This window comes from Pseudoliparis swirei, chromosome 4 (assembly GCF_029220125.1).
Source record: "Pseudoliparis swirei isolate HS2019 ecotype Mariana Trench chromosome 4, NWPU_hadal_v1, whole genome shotgun sequence".
Classification (NCBI taxonomy): domain Eukaryota; kingdom Metazoa; phylum Chordata; class Actinopteri; order Perciformes; family Liparidae; genus Pseudoliparis; species Pseudoliparis swirei.
In genome coordinates this window covers 23,684,753-23,709,135 of record NC_079391.1, presented here as the reverse complement: position 1 = coordinate 23,709,135, position 24,383 = coordinate 23,684,753, and the positions used below count along the sequence as shown (strand labels likewise).

At 43.2% G+C, this 24,383-nt stretch overlaps 1 protein-coding gene across 1 annotated transcript in view; it reads left to right on the top strand.

The window, feature by feature from the left end:
• Positions 1 to 24,383, top strand: part of si:ch211-186j3.6 (neural-cadherin) — a 327,506-nt gene that overhangs the window by 211,602 nt on the left and 91,521 nt on the right. Inside the window, exons 26-27 of the mRNA XM_056412797.1 lie at positions 3,741 to 4,018; positions 22,616 to 22,830. Coding sequence (XP_056268772.1) covers positions 3,741 to 4,018; positions 22,616 to 22,830 — 493 coding nt within the window. The remainder of the gene's footprint in view (positions 1 to 3,740; positions 4,019 to 22,615; positions 22,831 to 24,383) is intronic.

Sequence of the window (24,383 nt, the reverse complement as noted above, 5' to 3'; positions counted from 1 at the left end):
GAAGTTCTAACAATGTCCTCATATCCGTTTTAAATGATTAAGGCTGAGCATAGTTGATGATTTCCATGGACACATTTCAGTAGCTACTCAACGAGTTGAAGGCCTTGCAAACAAACATCGAAATTATAGAAACATCTGAATAGTAGAAAGCTAATTACAAGTACAGTGATTACCTCCCCCCCCCCATGTTAAAGTAGCTTTACTGCCGAAGTAAAAATATATTTTTCTACACTCCTGCAAACCAATCCACTTAGAATCCAAACACCACCTCCACAGCTTATTTGGTCGGATAATCAAGCAAAAGGATTTGTCAAATAACATCCAATGCCACAAAGAGCCCGAAGAAGAGGGTTCATAACTCCAGTATGACCAACCAACTGCAGGCCCAGTTAACATCATTAAACTCCCACAGGACCCCGTTCATGTTTGATTGAATCTGCACAAGGCTGGACATCCTCTCACCAATAGAAGCATGTGCGTCAATTCAACCGTCTTTCACAATCTAGGTAACTTTTCACTGAATATAAAGCCTGTAGAAAGAAACTAAGGAGGCAGTTGTGATGGTGACCTGACTTTGAAAGGACAGGTGAATAGCATTGAGCAGCACTGTTTCCTTCAGCACAGAAATATATCAGAATGTTGTGTTCATCATGTTGTATCTCATCATGAACCAGAACATTTTGATTTCATCTAGTCTGGACGATTGAAACTCTTGCTTTACCTCGGCCGAAATCTCCCGTGCACAGCTTGTTAAAAATGTCATGGCTGGAATTTAAATGTGGACACCATATTACCCCAGTCTTAGCAGGAAGATTCGTTTCAGTCGGATTCAGAATTGATTTGAGGACTTTACCGATTGTTTTTAAAGCACAGAAAGGTCCAGCCGCGAGCCGGACGGCTGACTACTGATGAGCTGGAACGTAGCTGGAGATCCTCATGAAAGGCCGTGTTAGTTGTTTCACGGGCTGAAGACTACAGGTGCTTCCTCTATTAGTGCACCTGTACTTTGGAATGATTTGCCTGATGCAACAGAGATGCCATAATCAGTTTAATCATTTAAATCCCTTCTAAAAGCTTTCTGTGAAGTTTTGATCTATGTTGGTCTAGCTTTGTTTGTTAGTGTGATTAGTTGTAACCGTTAACCTCATATTTTTTTTTTTATCTTGTATTTCGCTGCTCTGGGGTTGTGGTTTTTTATAAGTGCTACAGAAATAAAAAATATTATTATTGTCATCAAGTGCTTTGTGACATCCGTCAGCAGTAACAATGATCCCTGAAACGCAACCCACATCAAAGTCACAGCACACAGATCACTTGGTGGAATAAGTGGATTAAATGTGAACTATATGGTTAGTGAGCTAATCCAGTTGCACTGAATCAGTCCAGAACATCGAGCATGCAGTGAGCCGCTTCACCGCGATGCGCACCGGGAGGGTCCGCAAGAGTCTGTGAGTTTGAAAAATCGAGTGTGTACGTGTGTGTGCGTGCATGTGTGCGCGTGAGCGAGCAAGTCTGCGTGTGTGTGTCTCTATCTCTGCATGAATCCATGCATGTAAACTCAGAAGAAATCTCCTCGACCATCATCACTCTAACCAGTGAAGGACAGCACTTTCAAATGCAAAACACACACACACACACAATACAACACTACAGTACATATTCAATTTATGATGCATTTTCCCTGCCAGTGCTTCATTAAACCGCTAAAACCTATAGATAGTCACAGCTTCCTTTTCTGCCTCATCAGCGTTTAGAACTAGTGCAGAAAACCCGCCCTGACCTGCCTAGTGTACTGTAACATATTCTCTCGCTGAATATACACGTTCCATATCAGCCTTTAGATGCTTGTCTGTGTGTTGGTGCGTATGCCCACATTCATTTGTCTGTGTGACATAGATCAGCCATACATACCCCATGCAGGCTTTTCACTAAATATGTATTTACTGTGCAGTATAAAAGTACTTGAATAAAGTGTTTCAGTGCACCAATATCATTACCGTGAAGTATTTCACGATTGGCATGCTTTATTACATTTCTCATGTTCATACACATATCTCATTAGTTATCATAGTTTTTTAAGTATGTTACACATACAAGGAATTTGACTTGGTGATCGATGCGTGACAATAAACGTAACAAAGATCAAAATTGAAAATGTGCAAAATAAATTGCTAAACAAACAAATAAAAGAGTACCCCAGAACAAGTATGTTATTAAAGTCACAAATGTGTATTTAACCTTTATTTCCCATCAAGAGTAGAGTTGTGCAAATGTGTGTTTGTCATGAAATGTGATAAACGCTGATCCAATACAGGAGAGATGCAACAATTACTTATTTATTTGTAATCACAATTATATGAACCTCTTATTCATATATAGTTGCACATACCAGCCTCCCTCTCATCTGATGTCAACATGTCTTCCATGTTGACTCTTAATCTCGTAGGTACCCTGGTTACCTTTAAATGGGGCTTTCAGTATACTCCTCTAATAGAGATATAGAGAATAGAGATTTACATTTGCTTCCTTTTTGCGGTAATGAAAGTTATCATTTATGAAACACCATTTCCAAAAAGCCAAAAATGAACAAAAAACATATTTTGACGGCCTTAAACCACACTCCAAGTTTAGGCAAAAATTACTGCCATGATCTTATTGATCCAGGGCAGCGTCTGGCAGCCCGTCTGAGGTCAACTGCTGTACGGCCAAAGTTGTATTGAGCTTCCATTTAGAGAAATGCTCTGATGGAATTTGAGTTCCCTCTGGTAAGCAGTGTATATGACTAGGGCTTTTATTGTGAAAGGTATGAACGGAAAGAGTGGATCTCGTCGGCGCTGCCTTTGTCAAGGCTGAAACGGAGAAGTGAAGTTTGAAAATGTCCGTTCAACACAGATGGATTTTTCGATATACAGGACTGTCTCAGAAAATTAGAATATTGTGATAAAGTTCTTTATTTTCTGTAATGCAATTAAAAAAACAAAAATGTCATGCATTCTGGATTCATTACAAATCAACTGAAATATTGCAAGCCTTTTATTCTTTTAATATTGCTGATTATGGCTTACAGCTTAAGAAAACTCTAAAATCCTATCTCATAAAATTTTAATATTTCCTCAGACCAAGTAAAAAAAAAGATTTATAACAGCTGAGTGTTTGTCAAGGCTCAGGAAACCCTTGCAGGTGTTTCGAGTTAATTAGACAATTCAAGTGATTTGTTTAATACCCTACTAGTATACTTTTTCATGATATTCTAATATTTAGAGATAGGATATTTGAGTTTTCTTAAGCTGTAAGCCATAATCAGCAATAAATCAGAATAAAAGGCTTGCAATATTTCAGTTGATTTGTAATGAATCCAGAATGCATGACATTTTTGTTTTTTTAATTGCATTACAGAAAATAAAGAACTTCATCACAATATTCTAATTTTCTGAGACAGTCCTGTATATTTTAATAATTGTGGAAAAACTCTGATTTATTCAGAAAAAAATTAAATAACATTAAAATAGTTTGTTCACACATACTACACCCACATGTGATGTGACAACACTGATCACAACAACAACAACAACAAAACACAACCTCCTGCTGGTTGGTACAGGAGCCTGTGAAAAGGAATGCGAGTCACTTCAAAGAATACTATGATAATGCCTCCCTGGGTCAGAACTATAAACGGGCCACATTAGTTTCCCCTCATGTTTCACCCGACGCTTTCGTCTTCTCTCTCCATCTCCATCCAGCTGCAGTCGTTCATGCAGGTCAGCGTGTCCCAGGTGCGGGTGGACGAGTGTCCAAGCTCAGAGTGTGCCGGGGCCGGCGGCTGCACCAACGTTCTGAACGTAAGGGACACGCCCACGGTCGTGGATTGCGGGACCATGAGTCTTGTATCGGTGACGGTGGAGTCCACCGCCGTCTGCTCCTGCCCGGGTAGAGAGCAGTCCCATCAGCCCTGCACCGCGTATCCCAGAAACCCCTGCTTCAATGGCGGTGTATGCGTGGACACTCAGCATGGCTACAGGTGAGTGGGAAGTGCACGCCCTCCATGAAACGGAGCCAGAAGGGCAAAGTTTAGTTTGCAAGTTTAGATGCAATATTCTGAAACGGTTTACATGTAAACTCAGTGATATCGCCGTGTTTGGACTTTACTGAAAGTTGATCATAGGCCTGTCTTCAGGTTGTAATTCTCTGCCTGAGTACATCAAGGCCTGTAAACATATGTGTAACAGGTTCATGGCTGGCACAGTTAGGTTTCTCCCTCCATGCACCAAAGGATGAGAACACCAGATTGACATTCCTTTATTTAACTGCAGACTGTGCCTCTGCTCTATACTCTCTCCCTCTCCTCAGTCCCAACAGTGGCGGCTGGTGAAATTTGGGGGGGGGGGGCGCAGTTGGGCGGCGCGGTTTAAATAGCACTCAACAATGAGAAGAAAAGAAAGAGGTTTTGAGTAGAATATTGTCAAAAACAAAGCTTTATTTCAAGAAAACACCGTGCTCAACACTGTCCAATAACAACTATCAACACACTGTAACTTTGGGCATGAGAGGTTCAGAGCAGCTTTAAGGAACATTGGGTTGGGTTTCAGAGGTTTACAGAATAAAAGAGGTTCACCCTCACATGAAAGAGGTTCAGAGCAGAATAGAGTCAGAAAGAGATCACATGTTACATTGGGGACAGAGTAGACCGACTACTGTAAAGACAAGTAGCCCTCCTCTCTTTAAAGTTGGCAAACTTCTCAATAACTCTGGTGAAAGTCAATCATGTCTGTGATGAGCCTTTTTCTATTATTCTTGAGGGAATGTGTCTGTTTTTCCGAACTTCTTCGTTGTGTTTTCGATGCCAGTTCGGTCTCCTTCTGCTGCTCTGCAAACAGGGTTAGCTTCATGCTGTTAGCTAGATGGCTGCGGCAAGATTCATGCTTTACACTTGTCTGAAGCTCTTTAGATCCCTCACCCCGTTGTAGTCCAGAGAGTTTCAGTCCCAGGACTTTGGAACAACAGACAGGGGAAACTAAACAGCGCATTACTCACTGAGCCTCCAGCTAACAGCTCCGTGAGCAACCTGCTCGCGTAGCCCCGTGGAGCTCTCTGGGCTGAGGGAACGATACCGGTCTCTGATTCGACGAATAGTCCAGTCACGTGAAATAAGAAACAATGTCATTGGCCAGGGCGCACATTTCTGCGCCCCAAGATTCACGTTTCATCCGCCAATGAGAAGCCGTCCTTGCCGCAACGACCGTGAAATGTTTGCTCGCTGCTGTACACACACGTTTGGCTGGCGCCCGTAAAAGGGGGAGGGGCTTCTCTCAGTGATGATGAGTGGCGATATATTATTTTTGGTCACATTTAACTTAAGTGGTTGTTTACAGGGGCTTACGGTCTCCCACACACATTTAGCGCGTCAACACAGTATATTCATTATTTAAATGATTTGGTATATAATGTTTTTTGACAGAATATATTATATTTTTTCCTTCTTCTTTTTTTTCTTCATCTCAACATTTTAAGAGGGGCGGCGCCCTAGCGCCCTCTATGGACGCACCGCCACTGGTCCCAAATGCTCCTTTATGGGGAAAGACACACACACACACACACAGAGTATCCCCAGCTGGGGCTGATTTACAATCAACCACCAGCTGAGGCCAATTATACATTATCCCAACACCATTCCCTGAACCCCCCCCCCCCCCCGCCCTACACTCCATCCACTCAGCCAAGCCTAAACACCGCCCGCTGCCCCAATCTTCGAGTGCTAGTTTGATGCTAACGTTCTGCGTGTGGCAGACCGATGCCCAAGCTGTTCTCCTACCGGTCCGCCTCACATTTAAATTGCTGTTGAGCCTGAATGCAACAATTAATTAATCCCAACCTTCGAGTGTTGTCCGGCCATGGGAAACAATAGTTTACGAGAAAGAGATCAGGGGAGAAGAAAATTAGAGGGAGTGAACATAAACTCAAAGATGATGCTTTTGAGACAGCGAGGGAGAGATGAAGGCAAAGTGCCGGTGGGGGTTTGTGTTTAACTGCGTGCGAGTGCGTTCATGCTGTGAATTATCTCTCAAATGATGTCGGTGATTAAAGAACGTGAAGGAAAATGAACACATCAAAACAAACAACCTGCCACAAAAGGGAACTTCCGTTTAATACTATGGCCTCAAATGTTCTAATAATCTGCTGAGCTCTTAATTTTAACTCCCAGGTCTTTTCACACTTATTTTGCTCATTAACTTCCGAGTGTGTTGTCTGACGCTGCCGGTGTGTTTCAGTCGTAGACGAGGTGAACTAAAGTTTGGAATTAGTATTATTCTCTAGTGTTTACACACCAGTTTGATTTGTTTGAGGGTTCGGTTAAATGTTTCCTCCAAATCAGACCCCGAAACAACGTGAACATGAATACTATCAGAGCTGCCAACTCTCACGGTTTCGCCGTGTGACACACGCTTTTGCATGTTTTCACACGCTCTCACGCCACACAACCAATTTCTCACGGCAAAATAAATTCTGATTTTGGACCGAGGCGCGTTGGTTTCTTTTCAAACTCCGCGACGATAGATGGCGCTAAGGAGCGCATCTATAAACCTATTCGCTGCAAAGACATCCTATTTACCCCAAAGAGTCCCGAAGTTAGCAACAGAAGAAGATGTTTAAACAGACACAACGAGCAGAGACTACGGTGTGTTAGTGCAGGGCTCTCAAGTGTCACGCATTGAGCGGGACACTCACGCATTCGGTCTTACGTCACGCACTCCCGCCACACGTATTTCTCACGCTGAAAAAACTCGGCTATTTAATGTTTTAATGTGCCGCAGCACGCAAACATGAGCTGGACGCGCTGCCCTCACCGTGGAGGAATCAAGCGCTCCCCTGGAGTTCTGCTGCGAGGTGCCACTTATCAGCCAATCAAAAAAAAGAAATGGGCTACACAATAGCCAATCAGAAAAAAACCTATCTGGGTAAGATTTAATCCAGCAACCAATGAAAATAAAGCATCCTGGATAGATATGTCACTCTTGCCTGTCTTCAAAACGCAAGAGCCCTGTTAATGACATGTGGTTCAATTAAGTTCTCACTCTCTTAAACTTTAAATCTTGAAATAATGTGTTCTGTTTGTGCGTGTGATTTTGTGTGGTGTTGTAAACTCAGCTGTCATAACAAGCAGCAGGAGAGCACCTTGTTAACCTCTTGGTATCCTGCATGCTCAACACATCAGAGCATTGTTTGTTAAGGCTGCTGTGGCAGCTGTCCCCAATCTGGCCTCGGCTGCTGGCTGGTTGCCAATCAGTCAGCTGCTCTGACTGATTGGCAATCATAAAAGGGCAGCAGAGCTGGAGGGAAGGGAAGTGAGCAGAGGCGCAGAGTGTGCGGTCTGCTGGTGCGTTGTTTGCTGACAAATAAATCATGGCGTTCAACAAAACCTTGTGGTTCTGGGCGGATCCTTGGTGCTGGGGGGGGAAACCCACGGGTAGTGGCCATGGAGCTGCTACACTGGAGCCCAACGTGGGGCCCCCGGAAACCCAGCACCTGGAAGGGATGGAGTCTGGGAAACCAGAGGAGGAGCTGATGAGCACCTTGGGCCAGATTCTGGCCAGAATTGAGGAGATGGGGCGGGCACAGGCAGAGGAGAACCGCCGGTTCCTCAAGGCCCTCCTGGTCCCGCCGGCTCTGCGGTTGAACCCCGTTCCCCAGGACCCGTCGGAGCTGCCGACCTCCGAGGTCCAGGACGCGTCGGAGCTGCCGACCTCCGAGGCCCAGGACCCGTCGGAGCTGCCGACCTCCGAGGCCCAGGACCCGTCGGATCTGCCGACCTCCGAAGCCCAGGACCCATCGGAGCTGCCGAACGCCGAGGTCCAGGAGCCGTCGGAGCTGCCGACTCCCGAGGTCCAGGACCCGTCGGAGCTGCCGACCCCCGAGGTCCAGGACCCGTCGGAGCTGCCGACTCCCGAGGTCCAGGACCCGTCGGAGCTGCCGACCCCCGAGGTCCAGGACCCGCTGCCGACTCCGAGGTCAGGACCCGTCGGAGCTGCCGTCGACCCCGAGCCGACCCGTCGGTGGAGGGCCGGATCCCGGGCCCTGTCGGAGGTGCCAGCTACCGCTGCTCCGGCTCCATCGGCTGGTCGGCTCCCGTTCCCGGTCCAGCGGGCTTCAGCTTCCGTCCCCCGCCCGGTCCCCAGAGCCCCACGTCCGAGCCCGGTCCCCAGAGCCCCACGTCCCGAGCCCGGTCCCCAGAGCCCCACGTCCCGAGCCGGTCCCAGAGCCCCTTCTCCGCCCAAGATCTCATGGGGGAGGGAGAAGGCGGATGGAGCCCCGGCCTAAATCGGGTGGTGGGGATATGTGGCAGCTGTCCCCAATCTGGCCTCGGCTGCTGGCTGGTTGACAATCAGTCAGCTGCTCTGACTGATTGGCAATCAGTCAGCAGCCGATGCTGCCTGTATAAAAGGGCAGCAGAGCTGGAGGGAAGGGAAGTGAGCAGAGGCACAGAGTGTGCGGTCTGCTGGTGCGTTGTTTGCTGACAAATAAATCATGGCGTTCAACAAAACCTCGTGGTTCCGGGCGGATCCTTGGTGCTGGGGGGGGAAACCCACGGGTAGTGGCCATGGAGCTGCTACAGCTGCCCACATAGCATGTATCACTTTATTTGCAGGCCTAGGAAAACAACACTTTGAACAAGGAAGATGTATTATAAATAATTTAACATAAAGACAGTACATTTGTGCAATAGAATTAGGCATGTTTTTGTAAATGAGAGTAGAGTTATTAAAAAACATTTTAATTATTTAAGGTAGCAAAGATGTCTCGTAAAAGACCTTTGCCAGGCCAGGATGCAGGGTACAACATGGGTACAACATGGGTACAATGCCACATTCATTCAAATTTCCTGATATTATAGCCACCAACGTGTGTGGCTGAGTGCGCGGCAAAATTGTTGTCACCCGACAAAATCTCACTCCAAGGTTTTTTGAAAAGTTGGCAGCTCTGTACTAATCGTCGGAGACATACTGAATGATGACAGGCTGAGACTCTTCTAACATAGCAGAGAGAGTAAAAGTGTAAAAGTAAATGTCTCCAGGATATAACTACAAAACACAAGGCTTCAGTGCAAGGAGATGGATGCTATAAACATTTGAGCTTTACTTTTCAGGATCATTTTCAGCTGTATTTATTTTAAGTAGTTATGAACACAAAAGGTAGTTTAAGGCAGATGTGTCACGATTTACTGATGCGTTTACTTTTCACATTGCCTCCCATCAAACTCTGCCCTCACACTTCCTAAGTGTCCTGCTTTAATTGGATTCATAAGAACATTTGGAGAAACGCTGGCAATCTTAAAAATGGCTTGCGTATTAGGTGCAATCTCCTGATGCCAAGGTCTGAATGAGTCTCCCTGGCCTCCAGCTACAATTCAGCACTTGAGTGGCTCTTGCGTGTATCCTTTTATTCCCATTTATTGGTCATACATATGGGAGCTCACATGCCCTGAAAAAAACATCTTTATGGAATGAAAAGCAGAGTTTAGTATGAATATCAAGTGAGATTAAAAAGAAATAATGGGAAAATGGAACAAGAGTATTCTTTGCGGCTTTGACATGTTGACAGACAAGCCACTGCCATTAATACAGGGACGACACAGCAATGTCAAGCAGATGTACAAAGGAAAAGTAGGTGACTGCTCTAAATTGCATTTGTCTGCCTTTTGTCATCTCGGTCTCGTCTGTAATGGGATGGGTCTCTAATTCAGAGTGCAAGATGCTGCACATGGATTCTTAAATTGCACCTTAAAATGAAAGGCTCACAAATTGGTATACATGGTGTACGGTTGCAGGAAGCAAGACAATGTTGAATATGTACAAACCCATGCAAAGGATTTTGAATAAGTTATACTCAGTAATATCTCACTTTGTCTTCTTCGAATGTTTCCCCAAAGCGTTTGTGAAATCACCATCGGCTCCGAAACCAAGTTATGTTTCTCAACTGCAAACTACGACAATAACACAAACAGGTCAATTTGGTAGAAGGATGACTTGAGGCAGCTTTGTTCAATTCAATTCAGTTTATTTGTATAGCCCAATTTCACTCGTCTTTTTACAATCTGTACATAGACATCCCCTGCCCAAAACCTCAGTTAGATGCGTGTGATTGAGATGAAGAGAGAAAGGAGAAAAGAAAAGAGAGTACTCTCAATGCATCCTAAACGCATCCGGCTGCAGCCTATCAGCAGCATACAAGGGGGGCTGACCAGGGCAAACCTGATCACCAGCTATACTATAAGCCTCTGTCAAGAGGAAGTCTAAGGTCACTCTTAAACGAGGGTGACTGTGTGTCTGCCTCCCGGACTGTGGAAGGAAGTTCCATAAAAGAGGAGCTTGATAACTAAAGGCTCTGGCTCCCATTCTACTTTTCATCAAGATGTTTGTGTTTTTAATTTTTTGTCTACTGAACTTTTACAGAGTTGGTTGCTCTCCTCTGGTTTTTATCGATAAATATGATAAATATAGTTGAGTAACAATGAAAGTTTTATGGAGTGTTTGATAATATTATTGCCCAAAGGAAGCATGTATATAATAATAAAATTGGTCCAAAGCACAGAACCTTGTGGAACTCGTGATTAACGGTGGTTGTTGTCGAGCGAGGCCATCGCGTACAAATACAAGAGATCGATCTGATAAATAGATTTAAACCAAATTAGTTACGTGCCTGAAATGCCAATCACTGCTCCAGTCTCTGTAACAGGAGTCAATGGTCAATGGTGGTGAATGCAGCACTAAGGTCTAACAAGACCAGGACAGAGGAGAGTCCTTTATCTGCTTGCCATTAAGAGGTCATTTAATTTTTCACCAGTGTGTCTCGGTGCTGTGGTGTTTTCTAAATCCTGATATGGAATATTAAACAATTCAGCCACGCTGGCCTTCATTCATTTCCACTGTACAACCCCAAATCAAAGATGTTACACTTGTATTCACGTTTCCTTCATCCAACTGTTCATTGCTCAAGCTGCAGAATATTTGCCCCATTTTTCCGATATAAAAACACATCTATTTAATGTGTTCTGCCAAGGGTCCATGATCAGTTTGCAGCAGTTAGTTTGATAGCATTTAGATTGCAAGGCCTTGGTGGATCAGTGACGTTGGAGCTGCAGTTCCTGACCGGATTTAACCGGCTGGCCTTTTTACTGCTTTGGGGTCTGACTTGCAGAAGGGCAAAAGGCATATTTTCACAATATTCCTGGTGGAGTCTTACTCAAAATACAGCTCTTGTTTGCTATTCTGTTTCCTGATGTTATAAATAGAGACAAACCTTTCACAACCTCCTGCTAGATTAAAAATCAAGCATGTTAGCTGTCACGCACTGCCAGTTTCGAATTCCCCCGTAAACAAGTGAACTGAATGAGAGTGTGTTCATTAGCATAAATCCCTCTGTAAACAAGGCCAAAAGTGGGGTGAGAGCGTTTCAACAAATCCTTTTAACTACAACCGTGATAATGAAATAAGTTGTCGGTGCTTCTGGTGGTAGGGGAGACAAGGTAGCTGGTGTAATGCAGCCCGATGCAATGTGCATTCCGTAGCTCTTTGCCACCAATTACAGTGGCAGTGGATGTGTTTTTTTCATTTTAATCATCATTTATAAAGCAAATGTGGATTTCACAGTGCAATTGACTTTTAATAATGACACCATGGGCATTCAGATCGGTTCCCTATAAATCTCACTTTCACAATGTAATCCACCAACGATAGTAATATTTTCTCAGTAGCTTTCCACAGTTACATAAAGTTGTCTATTATCACCGTTAAAGGAAACACTTGTGTCGGATAGGGATTAAAACTGTCTCAACTGTTAGTCTAAATTACAATACATATATATATACACATATATATACTGTATATATATATATATATGTATATACAGACAGTGCTGCCTAATTTAGAAGAAAAGAGATGTAAAAGTGGATGTAGGTTGCTGTTGAAATAATGCTAAAAGAAAAGCATGTCTATCTCATATACTACTCCATGCTTTAGCAGATTTTAAAAAAGTTTAATTTCCGTTTGACTTGAACGTAGAACCGACCATGAAAATGCTATACAATTAAAATAACGAGGAAAGTAAATTAATCGATAAATTTCAGCTTTGAGGTATGGTTGAGTGTCTCTATTTGGCATACACAGGCAGGGAACCATCTTGGCCGAATTGAGATATTACATACAAATAAAAATGATTGTAGCGGTTGCTACAACAGGTGTTCTCTGCTGAAGATGTTAACATACCTTTTTAATCCTGATGCACCAGCACTGACGCGTGTGTTCAGCCTCCAACACACACACACACACACACACATACAGTGCAAACTCCCTCTGAACATATGTGAGACCAGATGAAAGTCTCATCGCACACATGTCCACTAAGCTCTCTTTCTGTGTCTTGTAGAAGTTAATGTTACCCTTCAGCTTCATTTAATTAAAAGCAGCAAGTGAATAGTGCAGGGTTTCAGTGTGGCTGGCTGGAGCCAAGCGTGTAATGTAGCTCACCGCTGGACCAGAGCAGGGTGACTGTTTAATCCTTGGATTACACACACACACAGATACACAGTTTATTAAACATGTGGACAGTCTCGTTCTCTCTCTGTCATCTATTGCTTTGCATATTAAGACACTGAAAGCACCCAGTTACAATTCTGAAGGAGCAGGTACTCTGATGTATAAACACTCCCCTCAATAAACAAAGCAGATTTTCTCCTCGCTCAGATAACTCAGATTGAAGTTCTTAATCAAGTATTTTAAACATTTAGCAAGACTTTTCCATTATGCTAAAATATCTTTTAATATTCCCTACAGCTCCCGCCGGGTATAATGAGAGCTGCAGACCATGGCCATATTGTACAATACTTAGTTTTCACTTGTCATGTCAGTTTTTGTTCATTATCCCCTGATTATATTTCATGAGAAATTTAGATAAATGTATTATTAATTTTTGTTATTAAATGTCTATATTTAAAAGACAGTTAATACATTGCGCTTTAATTAAAACGTTCTAAATTTAATTCAGTGTAAAAGCTTTTCTTGTTGGCCATATCGTTTTAAAGGCCTCTCATAGTTTGGAGAGAGGAAAAAAAAGAGAACCTATGCCTTCAATAGAAATGGAAAAAATGAATAAAATGATAGATTGCGGCTTTTGTTGATTCCAAAATATCTTTTGTGAAAAGTGACTTTGGACTGGAATGAAAGTGCAGGAAATGTGTCTTTGAACAACAGAGATGACGGGAGGGAAACTGGCAAAGCAGGCAAAGTTGTCAAGCCGGAGACACAGATGCCGTATGATTGTCACATTTTCAATCACGCCACAGTACCTGAGCTCTATCACATCTGCTGTGTGATTCTCCAGGTTCACAGGAGGAGAGGAAGCGAGGCGTCAGAGATGGAGAACATTAGGATAGAAGTTGGAATGGGCGGGGGCGGGGGAATAAAGGAAATTAGGAAAAGAATAGTGTAACAAGACGAGAGAAGAGGAAATGGTGGAAGAGGGTGGTGAAAGAAGAGAACAGAGAAAAGAGGGGAGCAGAAATAATACACGTCGATAAAGTAAGAATTAATACAAGATAGAACTGCTGCGGGGGGGGGGGGGGGGGTTCTGTTCAGTGGCTTTCAGGTATGAGTTTACCCAAACATCCACAAGCAGATTATGGCCCAAGATTGAAGGTACATGCAGATAATCGAGGTGCCGGGATTAATAGGGAGATCTGGGGAGTGAGGGGGTTGCGGGTCGGGGGTGGGATTACAGCTCCCGGCCCGATGTTAAACACAATTCCCAGCAGACAGCGAATGAGCAAAACAAAGCTGCCTTCAGAGGATTGGAGGGCTCGGCCATTGTGACTAAAACGATGTCTCAGTTTGTCTCGCGTTCAGAGAATTAGGAAGGCATTGCCAAAACGGAAATGCAGGCGTGGATGTTTTTCCTGCATGTTTCTGTAGTCATACACACTCACACACACCCACACAACATATGGGTCTCGATGAACGGAGTCGAGCCTTAGCGCCTCTGAAAAACCCCAACAAAATGTTTTGATTACATAAAAAATGTAAGACTTTCAGTTTTGGGGGGGGGGGGAAATCTTTCACTATTATTTATTAATAAAAACAATATTTATAAGTGTATTTATAATTCAGACAATGTTCTAATTACATCAGTGAAAACAGCCAGACAAATGTTACCCGATTCAACTTTCGTTAAGTAAAAAAAAAAAATCAATCTTCTGTGTCCAATATTTATGTGGGAAGTTACCCAGATGTGAGACTGACCTATGTTCTAACTCTGTGTATTTTACTCTGTCAGCATTCAAGTCATGCAGTAACATACGGGCCTTCATGGGCAGGTTACTTGACGAATTAAACCCTTGGTTCATTGAAAAAACAATCGCATAACTTCACTAATTACCCAACAGCGAAAGTAACTGGTGACATTAGTTACGTGAGGCTTCTTGTCCGGACTCGGCTCATGCTCCATCAAAGGTGTCTTTAATAAACTCATCCTCCTCATCAGGACCATTTCATCATATCTCCAGTATGGAACAAGTGTCGAAATAGAGAGCGAGACATTTACTGTCTGGCAGCCGGCTGAGCCTCGCCGCTGCCAGCAGCACTTAGAGCGAAGCAAAGGGCATCGCGCTCCCTCCACCTCTGACCCACACCAGGTGGAAGTTTATCACTGGCTAATGTCGGGTCCTCCTGTGGTGAAGTAACACATGCTGCCGCAGTCTGCCCACTTAACCCAGCGCTGACAAGTTTACACCCAAAATGTGGCGGCACACATCACTGGGATTAATAACTGGGATGTAATTAATGTGTCTCCAGATTGCACTCACTTACACCGAGTTGCCAAACTCCAAAAAAATTAACTATAAATAAGATATATAAATATAATAGTTTGAAGGGATAGGTTTGAGTTTACACATTATCTTCCAGACCAGGAAACCCCAAATCACCTTTTTTTTGCTGGTAGAAATGAGTAATAGTTGCGAAGTGCCGGCGTTGTCCGAGTGTGTAGTGATGCACTCCAGGAATCTGAAACATGGCCAGGGTCGTGGCTGAATATTTAGCAAGCTTTCAGAATGCGACTTCTCCAAGCGAGACGCCACAATAACAAACAGACCGGATCAGGCGAGAGATAAACAACAAGTTGCCTGCCAGGGGGCAAGAACTAAAGCACTTTTAGTGGACGGACACGAAGGAGCGATTCCACTGCCGCCCGTCAAGCGGCTGCAGCGCGCATGTCAATACCGGACCGTTGTCTCACGTTAGTCACTTGAAATTGAACTTGAAATACGGAAGTTACCCTTTAATAGCCCTAACAATCCCCAGTGAAGCATCAGAGTTCTTGACGGCTACTGCAAGACGAAGGAGGTGTGTTCACAACTTCGAGAAATGTGAAGACAGTGTAGACGATCATTCTAACATATATTGAAGTGAGGAGAATCGAACATTTATAGTTGAGGAACACAGAGACACTTCAATATGGCACTTTACAACACACACACACACACACGCACACACACACACGCACCTCGTGAGCACACCGAGACACGTGCATGCAGACACATATGCGTCTATATTTGGACATGCTTTTGCAGGAAACACATCTTTGTGTGGTTTCACAGGATCCACAGGCCTGAAACCCGTGAGTATTCGGAGAAGCAGTTGAAGTGTGAATAACATCAACCAACTAGAACGGGCACTCGGTAGAGCGCATACCTTCGCATATCACAAGATTGGGCATTGAATTATGAACATTTTGGCATTAGTTGCATGCCAATTGGACAAAAATTTATCGTGCTATGGTAAAAAAAAGATGTTGACCTTTCCTTGACCTTGACCTTTGACCCGATTGATCCCAAAATCTAATCAAATGGTCCCCGGATAATAACCAATCATCCCACCAAATTCCATGTGATTCAAGAAGATTTGACCTGTTCATGACCTTTGACCTTGACCTTTGACCCGATCGATCCCAAAATCTAATCAACTGGTCCCCGGATAATAAACAATCATCTCACCAAATTTCATGCGATTCGGTTCAATACTTTTTGAGTTCTGCGAAAGATTTTGACCTGTTCATGACCTTTGACCTTGACCTTTGACCCGATCGAACCCAAAATCTAATCAACTGGTCCCCGGATAATAAACAATCATCCCACCAAATTTCATGCGATTCGGTTCAATACTTTTTGAGTTTTGCGAATAACACGCATACAAATAAATAAATAAATAAACTAGAATGGGCACTCGGTAGAGCGCATACCTTCGCATATCACAAGATTGGGCATTGAATTATGAACATTTTGGCATTAGTTGCATGCCAATTGGACAAAAATGTATCGTGCTATGGTAAAAAAAGAGTGACCTTTCCATGACCTTGACCTTGACCTTTGACCCGATTGATCCCAAAATCTAATCAAATGGTCCCCGGATAATAACCAATCATCCCACCAAATGTCATGCGATTCAAGAACATTTTGACCTGTTCATGACCTTTGACCTTTGACCCGATCGATCCCAAAATCTAAGCAACTGGTCCCCGGATAATAAACAATCATCTCACCAAATTTCATGCGATTCGGTTAAATACTTTTTGAGTTCTGCGAAAGATTTTGACCTGTTCATGACCTTTGACCTTGACCTTTGACCCGACCGAACCCAAAATCTAATCAACTGGTCCCCGGATAATAAACAATCATCCCACCAAATTTCATGCGATTCGGTTCAATACTTTTTGAGTTTTGCGAATAACACGCATACAAATAAATAAATGAATAAATAAATAAATACACGGCGATCATAACATAACCTTCCGGCATTTTCAATGCGAAGGTAATAAATACACGGCGATCAAAACATAACCTTCCGGCATTTTCAATGCGAAGGTAATGAGAACCCCAGTCAGAGCAGCCGGGGCACGGCCCTGGAGAAATAGCGTGTGTCTCTGAGCTGAGTGCTTGTGCGTAGTCTGGATTCAATTTGTATATTTGCTAATTGCTGAGGGTCGCATGGAATGAGGTGTTATTTCGCTACAATAATGCATGGCTTTCCCATCAGATTTACACATTGCTACTAAATGGAGAGGGGTGAGATGAGCTATAATCAGAATCAGAATCAGAATCAGAAACAGTTTTATTGCCAGGAATGTTTACACAAACGAGGAATTTTTTTTGGCGGTAGGTGCAACATTTGGACATGACAAACAACAATCATCACGACAGAAAGACAACAAATAATGTGAAAGTGTTTGGGTGTGTGCTTCAAGTGATGTGTGTTTTAGTTAAAAGTGTATGTTACATGTGGCGTGTGTTTAAGTTAAAGTCCATGTAAATAAAGTGACATGTGTGTGGAGGAGGCCTCAAGTTAAAGTGCATGTTAAAGTGACGTGTGTGGAGGAGGTCTCCAGGAGGGAAGAAGAAGGAGGAGGGAGGAGGAGTAGGAGGAAGAGGAAGGAGCGGGAAGAAGGAGGAGAGAGGAAGGTGGAAGAAGAGGTGGTAGTCCTGGGGGTGACAGTCAGTCAGTGGGGGATCCGGGCTCCATTGATGAGCCCGACTGCCGACGGGAAAAAACTTTTGGTGTGGCGGGAATACGATATCAGATAAATCAGATGAGAGAAAATAATTTGTGTGAAGCCTTAAAAAAGAGAAAAACAGATCTGTAGCTTATTACCTTCGCATTGAAAATGCCGGAAGGTTATGTTTTGATCGCCGTGTATTTATTTATTTATTTATTACCTTCGCATTGAAAATGCCGGAAGGTTATGTTTTGATCGCCGTGTATTTATTTATTTGTATGCGTGTTATTCGCAAATCTCAAAAAGTATTGAACCGAATCGCATGAAATTTGGTGGGATGATTGTGTATTATCCGGGGACCAGTTGATTAGATTTTGGGATCGATCGGGTCTAAGGTCAAAGGTCAAAGGTCATGAACAGGTCAAAATCTTTCGCAGAACTCAAAAAGTATTGAACCGAATCGCATGAAATTTGGTGGGATGATTGTTTATTATCCGGGGACCAGTTGATTAGATTTTGGGATCGATCGGGTCAAAGGTCAAAGGTCATGAACAGGTCAAAATCTTTCGCAGAACTCAAAAGTATTGAACCGAATCGCATGAAATTTGGTGGGATGATTGTTTATTATCCGGGGACCAGTTGATTAGATTTTGGGATCGATCGGGTCAAAGGTCATGAACAGGTCACAATCTTTCGCAGAACTCAAAAGTATTGAACCGAATCGCATGAAATTTGGTGGGATGATTGTTTATTATCCGGGACCAGTTGACTAGATTTTGGGATCGATCGGGTCAAAGGTCAAGGTCAAAGGTCATGAACAGGTCAAAATGTTCTTGAATCGCATGAAATTTGGTGGGATGATTGGTTATTATCCGGGGACCATTTGATTAGATTTTGGGATCAATCGGGTCAAAGGTCAAGGTCAAGGTCATGGAAAGGTCAAACTCTTTTTTTACCATAGCACGATACATTTTTGTCCAATTGGCATGCAACTAATGCCAAAATGTTCATAATTCAATGCCCAATCTTGTGATATGCGAAGGTATGCGCTCTACCGAGTGCCCATTCTAGTTATTTCCTGTATTCGTTCTGCTTCTACGTGGTGCCGGCCAACATCGCTGCGACGACGCGTTCCTGTAGGTACATGCTGCACAACATCAGGAGAATACGTCCTCTTCTTACTCAGAAGGCGGCGCAGGTTCTGATCCAGGCTCTGGTCATTTCACGCCTCGACTACTGCAACTCCCTCCTGGCTGGTCTACCTGCTAAGGCCATCTGACCCCTGCAGCTCATCCAGAATGCAGCAGCTCGACTGGTCTTCAGCCTCCCGAAATTCACCCACACCACTCCGCTCCTCCGCTCTCTCCACTGGTTACCGGTGGCTGCTCGCATCCGCTTCAAAACACTGGTCCTGGCGTACCGTGCTCTAGACGGATCGGGCCCCGTCTACATCCGGGATATGGTCACACCGTACACCCCGGCACGTTCGCTCCGCTCGGCAAGAGCCAATCGACTTGTGACTACTGCACCTCGAGCTAATCACTCGAAATCCAGACTGTTTGCTGTCCTGGCTCCTCAGTGGTGGAACGAGCTCCCCACTGACATCAGGACAGCAGAAAGTCTCTACATCTTCCGTCGGAGACTGAAAACACACCTTTTCCGACTATATCTGGATTAAAACACAGATTAGCACTTCAGTGGCACTTAGATAGCACTTACTTATGGTACTTTTGTAGTTCGACTATGTTGAGGAAATGTTACTTCCTGTATTCTTGTTGTTCTTAGTTTGTACTCTAGGTTGAAATGCACTTATTGTAAGTCGCTTTGGATAAAAGCGTCTGCTAAATGACATGTAATGTAATGTAATGTGCCTTTTTCTTCTCCACTTGGGCGACTGGTGATTGCAGATGGCACGGTGGGATATTTCATAAAGCGCCACCAAGTTTTTTATTCACTTAAACATATAACATATTTGTGGCTTCCAGTTGCTTCTCCTAGTTATCCATTCAGTTCTTTTCAATATTCTAATGTCTGTTGGGCTTCATAGAAATGCTGCAGGCTCATACAGCACAGTATCGTAAAATGTACTGCATAATTTAACCTTTGCCTTGAACTATATGTAGTCTTTAGATTAGATAGTGAATGTATGAAGAAGAAGAAAGATTTGCGCAGACAATTTAATAATAAGTGTTCACGATATGACAAATTGTGCAAGCAAATTGTTAATCCATGTTCTTTGATTTATTATTTTTGCTGGCAACTCAGAGGAAGCCACAAAGCCGGGAGCTGTGGAGGTTAACCGGGCTTTATCTGCTCACAGAACAGTGCCACGGGGTGAGGCCGAGGACCCAAACACAGACCAGGGAGTAACAGAGTGCAAAGGTTTATTTGAATCTGTTGTAACTCTGTAAGGCTGTTCATCTGTAGACACGGTATCTATTGCTTCTGTCCATCCTGGAGAGGGATCCTCCTCTGTTGCTCTCCTGAAGGTTTCTTCCCTTTTTTCCCCGTGAAAGATTTTTTCCTGATTCGATGTGAGGTCCTGGGACAGGGATGTCATATTTGTACAGATTGTAAATCCTTCTGAGGGGAGTTTGTAATTTGTGATTTTGGGCTATAGAAAATAAAGTGAATTGAATTGAATTTCAAGGGACAATGGGGTAATGTTATGGAGTAGCAGGGGGACCGCGTAGAGCAGAGCAGGTCAGGCAGAGCGAGCGGGGTCAGAGCGTGGCAGGGAGACGGAGGGAGGATCCAAACTGCAGCTACAGGAAGACGAGGGGATCGCAAGGAAATTAAAACCGTTGGATTAAACTCAGAATCTGCACTACTGAGCGGCCGAGAACAACAAGCTACCACAGAGGTCGCAGCAACCATCTGGCCGTGAGTGGACGGAAAACCGGGGTTGATGTACTGTACACTGGACCGTTGGGGTGAATGAGTAGTAATCAGGAGGCTGAAGGGAGGAGATCAGGGAAGAGACATGGCCACTGCACACAGAGAAAGACAAAGAACAGCAGGAGACAGGGAAAAACAGGAGGCTGTGACACTGGCTTTTTAAGTTGTGACATTGTGCTTACAGAGTGTCCATCCGCCAATCTACTGTATTCGTCATCTTTCACCCACTGATGGGAGGGGCTACGGTGCACATCAGGACTAGCTGACCATTCATACACCACAGGAACACCACAGGGTTAAAGGTCTTGCTCCAGGACACAACAACATGGACTAGCGGCGTCGGGGATCGAACCGCCCAACCTTTGATTGAAGGACGACCCCGCTCACCACTGAGCCACGTCGGCCAGACCGTGAACCGTGAATGTCTGATAGCTCAGGAACCTTAAAGGAAATCTTTTCAAACATCCTCTTGGACACAAGGTTGACAAACAAGTTGGTGGTCAAGTATGTTTTTGTCCATAACTCGAGAACTCGTACGTCGATCATGACAATTTCACACAAATGTCTCCGAGGATGGAAAAATGAAGTTATGACATTTTAGATCGCCATTGTTGTAAACTGCTACATGACAACTGTTACTCAGATTCTCCAACTTCCTGCTCAGAGGTTGGTCCATAAACATTATAGAGAGCGTGATATCCACACTTTGTGTGGTTTTAGTTGACAGAGTTAGGTGCAGAAAAACACACACACACACACACACACACACAAAACAAACCTCTCTGGAATGTTTGTTTGGCCTCTTTCACCATGTAAAGAAGAGAAGTCATCTCTGATGTTTGTTTGTTGTCGGTTTATACCCTTAGATACCTGAAGCCTTCACACAGCAGCAGGAACAATATGAATATGTCTCCAAATGAACAATGTTTTTTTGTTTTTCTTAACAGATGTAGCACATGCAGCGGTAACGTCATAACTTATTTATAATCATTAACTGTCCCGTCAACAATAAGTCAATTGTGTGTGACATTCTGTACTTCAGGCAGAGGAGCCAAAATAATTAGTTGTTTTCTCCTGCCAAATGTTAGCTGCCTGAATGTAATGTCTCACAGTATTTACTGTGAGACATTATTGTTTGCATAGACGCCTCTCCGTATACAGGAAGCAGCCTCTTCTATTCATTTGAGTAAATAGACAAAATGTGGCAACAGATGGTGAGTCAATGCACATTTCAATGTATCTCATGGACAGAGATACCTCACCGAGAGTCGAAGCAGTATTTAAAAAAGGAGAAAAAAACATTTATTGCACATCAATTACCATATTGTAAAGACCATATGTATACAACCCTATTGCTGGAAACTGTGTTCAACTATAATAAGCTGGTGGCCCCTGGGAGCCTCCAGGATTGTTTTTACTCCAACATACTGTATACTGTGTATACAATAACAATTAACACTTATAATGTTTATCAGCGTTTCTCTTATTTGATGTGTTGTTGCGTCCTACGCTCGTACAGTAAACCCAACTGGATGCAACGTGTGTTCAGACTTTTTCTTTTTTGGGGACTTTTCTAATGCAAATATCCTACTTTTGCTTTTTTTTATGTTTAACTTCTCAGATCAAATACCATGTATAGAGAAAAAAAATTGTTCATGTTTTTTTAATGGGTGAGAAGAATGAGTCCCATGTACAAGCGAGATCGGATGTCAGTGTTGGAAAGATCCAAGGCCGAGTGGGGGAGGAGTCAAACCTAGGAAGATAATGAGAGGGGTTATTCAGAAATCCAAGGATGGGCTTTTTCTAAAGGGAGCAAGTGAGAGGTGAAAAACAAATAAGTACTTGGATGTGTTGAAATATATATAGAAGAGTTTCCTAGTGATGTAGCGATTCTCCCTGTGGTATTGCCACAAATGAGAACATCTGCATCAGTGAAACAGATGGAGTGAGCAAAAGCGAGAGAGAGAGAGATCGCCGAAGGGGAAGGCGCTCTGTGAGAAGAAAACAATTAGACTTAGAGAGACTGAGTGCAGGGAAAAAAAATAGTTTAAATAACAAAATAGAGTAAGTGGTTCAGAAAGGGGGATTTTCAAATTGTTGCAACCAAGTGACATGATTTTCAAGAAAAACAAATTCATGGCATTCACTAATTCATGTAATTTGGTCTCCTCCTCCTCTTCCCAAGGTGCCAATGCCCAGCTCAGTTCGAAGGGCCTGAGTGCCAGCAGAACAAGCACAGTTTCCAAGGAAACGGCTATGCCTGGTTCCCTCCCATGATGCCTTGTTTTGAGAGCCACGTGTCACTGGAGTTCATCACGGACGTGGCCGATGGACTGCTGCTGTACAGCGGACCCTTGGCCCAGCTGCAGGCCTGGGACCATGAGGACTTCATGGCAATAGGTAGGAGACTTCTCAAGCTTAATACGATCACAAAATGAGACCCATATGTTGTGTGGGTGTGTGTGTATGATTACAGAAACATGCAGGAAAAAAACATCCACGCCTGTATTTCCATTTTGGCAATGCCTCTGTCTCTGAACGCGAGACAAACCGAGACATCGTTTTAGTCTCAATGGACCAGCAGAGATGCTGTGAGTTTCTGTGTTTCCCACGTGTCTCAGTTATGAGGAACTACGATGGCAACAGCGCATACATGAAATATATTTGTAGTCTTTTTCATCCCGGACTGCACTGGCTTTGTTTTGATCACACTTGATTCAAAGATGTGACTTCATACTGTTTTGTAACATATAAGAAAAATAATGAAAAGCTGATTTACCCTTGATTTACAAAGTGTAGTTCATGCCCATTATTATGGGAGGTGATACATGGAGGGATTTAGTGTGGAGGATAAAAAAGAATGATAAATAGAGAATAAAGCAGGTATCATCATCTCTGCTCTGTCGCTCTACTCTAAAGGAAACAACAAAATCTAGACTCACTGCAGCAGTGATTCTGAAATGGGTGCTTGTATAGTTGTCCTATGTGAAGAATGTGAAGAATTTCATTAGATTTTAATCATATATTAACATTTGATTATGAAATTTCATAACCCCATTTGTAGTCAGCTGGGACAACTGAACAATACATGTTGCACTTGAGACTGCATCGAACTAGTAAGCCAGCAATCGAAGAAGTGAAAAGCCATTGAATTAATGGTTGAAAGAGTGAGCTTCATGTAGGTTATCTTAACTAAATTGATACATGGCTGAAATTGTTAGTTCTTCGTAATTTATACGTGGTTGAAATAGTTAGCTTGTCATGCAATATGGTTGACATGGTTCGCTAAAGGTAATGGATTCACGGTTCAACAGGATACATACTAGTAATGGATAGATGGTTGAAATGGTTTGCTAAATTTAATGAATACAACATAATTAGCTTCAAGTGATGGATACAAGGTTCAAAAGGTTATTTTAGAAGTAGTGGCTACATGGTTGAAATAGTTAGCTTTTAGTAATAAAAAGTATCTTACAATATTTACTTTATTATTTTTTAAAGTGGTAATTGACTGAAAATGACTTCGAAATCAAATCAAATGAACACTTTGGGGTCATAGAGGTTGGTTAATAGAGGCCACTTGAGTTCATCTGATAGGGCTTCAGAGGTATATCTGTCCACTTTTATTCAATCTGTCAGAATGGAAGCTCCACAAAAGAGGAATAGTTGACAAGTGTGAGACAGGAGTTGTGTAAACGTATTGTCCCGTGGAGAATGACGCTAACTGCCACTATAGCAAGCCTGTTAACTCACAGAGAGCCTTTTTCCTCCGTCGTAAAACTCTTTATCGAATAGAATGATGTACAATAAAGAGAACGAAATGCGACACAGTGCAGAGAAATATAAAACAATATTGCTATGTGTTCCTCTTAAGGCAGAAACAGGAATTTACACTTGAAATGAATGGGATATATTCTCTGTAATTTACCTCTTTCACTTAGCCTGAAGACTAA